Source organism: Hyperolius riggenbachi, chromosome 1, assembly GCF_040937935.1.
Source record: "Hyperolius riggenbachi isolate aHypRig1 chromosome 1, aHypRig1.pri, whole genome shotgun sequence".
Lineage (NCBI taxonomy): Eukaryota > Metazoa > Chordata > Amphibia > Anura > Hyperoliidae > Hyperolius > Hyperolius riggenbachi.
The window spans coordinates 461,569,454-461,575,848 of NC_090646.1; the positions used below are offsets into that span (position 1 = coordinate 461,569,454).

The 6,395-nt window shown below is 41.3% G+C and overlaps 1 protein-coding gene across 2 annotated transcripts in view; it reads right to left on the reverse strand.

Annotated features, from left to right (window-relative positions):
• Nucleotides 1-282: 282 nt before the first annotated feature.
• Nucleotides 283-6,395, reverse strand: part of ANKRD13A (ankyrin repeat domain 13A) — a 69,087-nt gene continuing 62,974 nt past the window's right edge. For both annotated transcript variants that reach the window (XM_068239187.1, XM_068239194.1), the window contains one exon: nt 283-2,793. In XM_068239187.1, the coding sequence (XP_068095288.1) occupies nt 2,598-2,793 (196 nt within the window). In that variant the 3' untranslated portion in view covers nt 283-2,597. The remainder of the gene's footprint in view (nt 2,794-6,395) is intronic.

A 6,395-nucleotide genomic window follows, 5' to 3' on the forward strand; every position in this document is an offset into this window, starting at 1 on the left:
TCCTCTGGTCCCCCGCTGCCAGCTAGTTTCGTTTTTGCCAACAGGCCCGTCCGGACTGGCCACGCGTAGCTTTTTCCGCATGCGATATGCGACAACACGTATTTTGTACGGGTTGCGGCCCGCAATAGCGCCAATTACAGTCGGGAATGCGGAAAAAGCTACGCATGGCCAGTCCTGACGGGCCTGTCGGCAAAAACGAAACTAGCTGGCAGCGGAGGATCAGAGGATTAGGGAGTGGCTGCGAGGGCACAGGACTGCTGCAGGGGGCTGGTAGAAGTCCCAGGTGAGTAAAAATCATTTTTATTTTCTGGCTTAAGGTTCACTTTAAGGGATACCTGACCCAAGCAACGCTACCCAAGAAAAGCACAGCGTAAGGTTTCTGCTGAGTCCACACGTAAAAAGTCTTTACACTGTCTGTTTCTCTCTTCACTCCCCAGTCTGCCAAAGCCCAAGTTAAAAAAAAAAAAATTGAGTTTTCGCTGAAGTCAAATTTTCATACAGATATACACAAGCTTGTAGCAATATCCCCTCCTATCATTCTCCCACTCCCTAAGGGGAGTTAATGCGGTGGGTAAGCGGAGAGAATGGCTGAGTCATTGGAGGGAACATCACTGCAAGTCTGCCTCTTCCTGTCTAAAAAAAAAATAATATTTTTGGCCATAGTCAGATTTTTCAAAGAAGCCATTACATGGATAGTGGAGAGTGAGGAAAGGAATGTACAATGCACTTAGATATGTGGATCTAGCATGAGTGTCTGTGCTTATCTTAGGTCAGGTGCCCTTTAATTGTAAAAATGTGACAGGTGGGGGAGGGGGGGCGAGAGAATCAGCTTCAGCAGATCAGAACTGGTAGTTGTGAGTGAGACTGAACTCCAGGGTTGGGGGGGGGGCTCTGCTCTATCCCTCCTCCCTATTATTTGCCTGATATAGTCTGGAGAACAGAAAACCACTAAAAAAACACTGCATTTATTGTTTCAACAAAAAAGGATTACTTTAATGGGGTTTATAATAATTCCTTTTTTGTATAGCACTTTTCTCTTGTCGGACTCAAAGCGCTTGCGAGGCAGCCACTACAGCGCACTCAGTAGGCAGTAGCAGTGTTAGGGTGCCTTGCCCAAAGAACTCCTTACTGAATAGGTGCTGGCTTATTGAATTAGGAAGAGCAGAGTTTTTGAACCCAGGACTCCTACGTCAGAGGCAGAGCCCTTAACCATTACACGTTCCGGCCACTACATCAGAGGCAGAGCCCTTTATGTACAAATGCGTCTTTAACTGGGTGCTGCATCACATCCTAGTACTGTACAATCCACTTCCACAGCTAGTAATGGAATGAAGAGTGGTCTCCAGCAATCGCATGACAAATAAGAGAAATAAGCTGCTGGAGGAACCTGGGCCTGAGGATTAAAATGGAAATATGGCTACAAAAACAAACTTTTAGAACCCCTTGTCAGGGCTATGTTGTGGTCATTTCCCCTTAGTGAGGACATTTTCCCCACTTTCTGTCAAGTGGGCACAAATCGGAAGTGAGTGAATACTGCAGTTTTATAGCCAGGAGATAGATAATCTATTGAGAACAGCTGCTCTAGTGAGAGTCAAATGTCCAAAGTGGAATTTCCCAAATTCGGTTGTAACTGCGCTCCAAAAACAAGGAAAAATATCCTAAAAGAAGATAAAGAGAGTAATAAAAATCCTCTAGAGGTTTTAATCCTTCCCCAGTCTATTAAAAACCAAATAGTGTTGCTGGAATTCAATTTAAAAAAATCTTTTAAATAGAAAATTACAGTATGACAGTTATGCATCTCCGCCAGCATAGAGCTTCTTTCACTTAGAGTGAACCTATCATTTTCTTCACCAAATCAAGAAATGTCTGCACTAAATACAACATACATAACGGATACTACAGATGTCCTCATTTTAAAAACAGCTATGAGCCATTTATAGATCTGTCCTTTGTGATATTTCTGAAAATGACTAATCAATCAGTTTTCTAAGAGAAAGGTCCTGCACCTTCCCTCATTCTTTCCAGTGGATTCTCATGTGACTATTGGCAGAGCTACAGTAGTCAAAAAGCTTTCCTCAAAGCAGAGCTTAAAACTTTAAACAGAAACCCTATGACTTTTGACATGCACAGCACTTACCAGACATCTATCTGGCAGGCACCCTGGAGGAAATGTCAGTGAAAACAAGTTTACTTGTCAGTATAAGGTAAGAATACACTTGAATATCACTGACTGATAAAAAATTGAAGGGAAAAAATAAAGTCTGTGTAACAAAATTGAAACCATTTACATCTAATGTTGGATCTCTATCAGCAAGAATTTGTACAGTGATCACTTGCTGACATTTGCACAGCTAAACATCAGCAAGATGGAGGCAGAGTCCCTGGTGTGCAAGTCCTAAAAGCAAAAAGGGAATAATTAAATTAAAAATATAAAAAAATAACAAAAGTGTTGAGTTCTTTGGTAGATACAGAGTCTACAGAGTGATAAGGCCCTCGTGCGCGCTGGAATCGCTGCTGGTAGTAGGAAGACGAGGGCTAGACCCGTATCATAGGAGGTTCCTTTGTTCCATTGCCAGGGAGTGTTCATGTAACATGGCTTATTTTTCCATGAGGGAAAGCCGGAGGATTTCTTCCAGTTCAGCCTCTTCCTGTTGGCGCTGTTTCTCTTTCTCTTCCTGTTCTCTGGCAGATAGTTCCATGGCAAACTGCAAGTCCTTGTCAAAGCTCTGAGAATGGCTGCTGAGACTGGAATGGGCACTTAGAGAATTGGCAAGAAGGCTTTCCTGCAGGGCTCTGGAGAAGGAAAGAAAAACGTCATTTCTGTACACACTCTTTTTAAGAGGGTATTCAGTTCAACACATTACAAAAATTAATTGCTTAGTTTATAATGTGATCAACTCCAATAGTTCTAAATTATTAAATATTGGAAATGCTAAACACTGTATCATACTCTATGTACACATAGCATTACAATGCCTAGAGCCAGCAAGACCTCTCAAGCTTGTCCTTCAGCCTTTGTGCTAGCAACATAACACCACAGACAGATAAAATTCAGGTCGGAGATTCATTTTCACTCGAATGTGGCCATCACAATCCAAATACAACAGCTCTGTTACTAAAAAGATTAAGAGGGGCGTGGGCTTGCTACTGTTCCCCTACGCCAGCATGCAGAGTAGAGCAGTAGATCACATGTACCTGCTCTAGCACGAGTACTCTCTCCTCCTCTTCTCTTGAACGAAGCTGCCTACTGTGCTGCATTCCCGTGCATGGCTAATGGAGCATATCACATGACACCCATCAAGCGCATCACAGGGGGATGCTTGTACATAGTAGCTGCAGAAGAGGAGAAGTATTTGGCAAATGCTGGGTCCACACCATACAATTTTTCAGCTGATTTACCCGCCCGATCATTTCCAGCATGTCTGATCTGAGGATCGATTGATTTTATGACCGATTTCCATTCATTTCTATGGAAATTGCTCATAAAATCAATCGATCCTCAGATCGGACATGCTGGAAATAATCGATCGGGCGGGTAAATCGGCAGAAAAATTGTATGGAGTGGATCCAGCATTAGGAGCAGGTATGTGGTGTGCTTCACTGCGCTATTGTTCATCATGGTCAGATAGTGGGTGTAATGTGTGATAGGTTATCCACGATTACTCAGCTTGGGAATAGGTGGCTCGTCTTCACTCAGACCAGTGTTGTGATGGATTATTATACCTAAACCCAAACTGTACTACCCATACTAGGGCGCTATACTAGCCATACCGGGACACTACACTAGCCATACCGGGACACTACACTAGCCATACCGGGACACTACACTAGCCATACCGGGACACTACACTAGCCATACCGGGACACTACACTAGCTATACTGGGACACTACACTAGCTATACTGGAACACTAACTAGCCATACCGGGACACTACACTAGCTATACTGGGACACTACACTAGCTATATTGGGGCACTACCTACCGATACTGGGGTCTATACTAGCTATACTGGGGTCACTATACTAGCCATACTGGGGCAACTATGCTAGCTATGCCACCGCACCCCCCGTAACCCGCTGCGCACGACACTGTCCACTAGGATGCACCCTCCGGAAATAAATTTGGTCAGAGTGGTCCCCGGGCCGGAAAAGGTTGGGGACCACTGCTATAAGGGGGTTACTTGTCACCAAGATGTGCTTTCGTTCAACCCATATTTTATAGCTGACCACCTCTTAATTTAAGCAGCTGCTTAATTACCTCGCACCCAACAAGCACATAAACAGTGGTCCCACAATTACTGTATTCCAAAGTACACAGTGCAGTCCATGGGGAGTTACAAACCATCCCGACAGCAATCTCACTTGGGTCAAGATATTTTGCGCACCACCCAGGTCATGTGGAGACTCAGCAAATTTAAAAATCATATATTTTGAACTAGAAGTCATGTAGGACATTGGGCTTTGGTGCATTATTAAAAAAATTTTTTTTTTTTATGTATTATTGAGCATGACCCAACAAGAGATGTTCAATTCAGGGCCAAGTTTGAGACTGATTACACCCTCTTCCCTATACTGTACATAAATTTTGGCATAGCCAAAAATATTTTCAAACATGCTTGCCATCCACCATATATAAATTACCCTTTATATATTTCTTTTTACTGAGATGAAGCTTTATCATATAGAAGTAAAACATGTTGGGTCTTTTTAACCACTTTAGCAACAGAGGGTTTTTTGCTTAAAAACCAGAGCAATTTTCACATTTCAGCGCTCCTCCCATTCATTCACCAATAACTTTATTGCTACTCATCAAATGTAAATGATCTATATCTTGGTTTTTTTTGCCACAAATTATGCTTTGTGAGGGTGATATTTGCTTTTAGTAATTATGTTATTATCTGTGCATTTTAAAGGGAAAAATGAGAAGAAAAAAAAAAAATACACTATTTCTCCATTTCCATCCACTATTGTTTTCAAATAAACAATGTTACCATAGGTAAAACCCACACATTGTATTTGCTAATTTGTCCTGTTATCTCAACATTTAAATAATGTTCCTAGTACAATGTATGGTGATAATATATTAGTTTCTGGTTTGTGTTTTTTGTTTTCTCATTGTACTCTATCAGTAATTAAAAGCCCTTATCTTCATGATTAACAGTAATACACTCTCATGGCATACATATTTTAAAAGCCAAGTCCCTAGGGTAACTATGTATTCTCTTTTCAATGCTGTCACTTTTGTTTGTTTTTTTACAAGTATTTATTTAGGGGTATAGAGTACATGAAAATAACAGTTTTATTGCTTTTCATTCAGTTTTCCGGTAAAAAAAAAATAAATCACATGACTTAGCCCTCAGTTGTCAAACACAAAATCTATTCTCTCACTTGTCACGGTTAAAATGATACCCTATATACATAATCAGATAGCTTATTGGGCATACAGCACACTGTTTACCACAAGTACGCATATCTAGTCCCCTGAGCTTCAGATGAAGTTTTGTGGGGAGTAGATAAGCGTAGCAAGGGAGGTGAAGTGGTTAAAGAGACTCCGAGCAGTGCAGAAACTATGGAAAGATGCATATCATTTTAAAGCCCTTTCTCCTCTTTCCAATGATATATAAACCACCACCCTACGCCTTTTAGTTTGATATTTTCGCGATCGAAATTGCCGCGGCTTCGATCGCGAAAATAGAGAAAACTAAAAGGCGTAGGGCGACGATTTAGGTGTCGTCTTAAAGAGGAGAAAGAGCTTTAAAATGATATCCATCTTTGCATAGTTATATTGTATTACACAGGGCGACTTTTTCTCAAAGTCAGCAGCTCCATTCAGCAGAAAGTCGCCCTGTGTAATACAATGTAACTATGGAATGATGGATATAATTTTAAAGCTCTCTTTCTCCTCTTTCTGGCGACACCTAAATCGTCACCCTACGCCTTTTAGTTTTCTCTATTTTCGCGATCGAAGCCGCGGCAATTTCGATCGCGAAAATATCAAACTAAAAGGCGTAGGGTGGTGGTTTATATATCATTGGAAAGAGGAGAAAGAGGGCTTTAAAATGATATGCATCTTTCCATAGTTTCTGCACTGCTCGGAGTCCCTTTAAGGTCTATGTCAAAACTGCAGGTCGTTGATTAATATGACAGGTAGCACGATATATAAAACTGAAATGGAAAGATATTACCAAGACTGCTCTGACATTTTTCTTATGACAGAAGGCAGAACTTCCTCTACCTACTGAGGAACTTGAATACTAATTCAAGTTCCTCAGTAGGTCGAGTAGTTTTATTACATTTGATGGGCGTAAAAAACAGGGATATAATGTAACAACATGACATTGCATTACTGGTAGAAAAAGGTTTTGTGACCCATTTGAGCATTATAGCAGATCAAT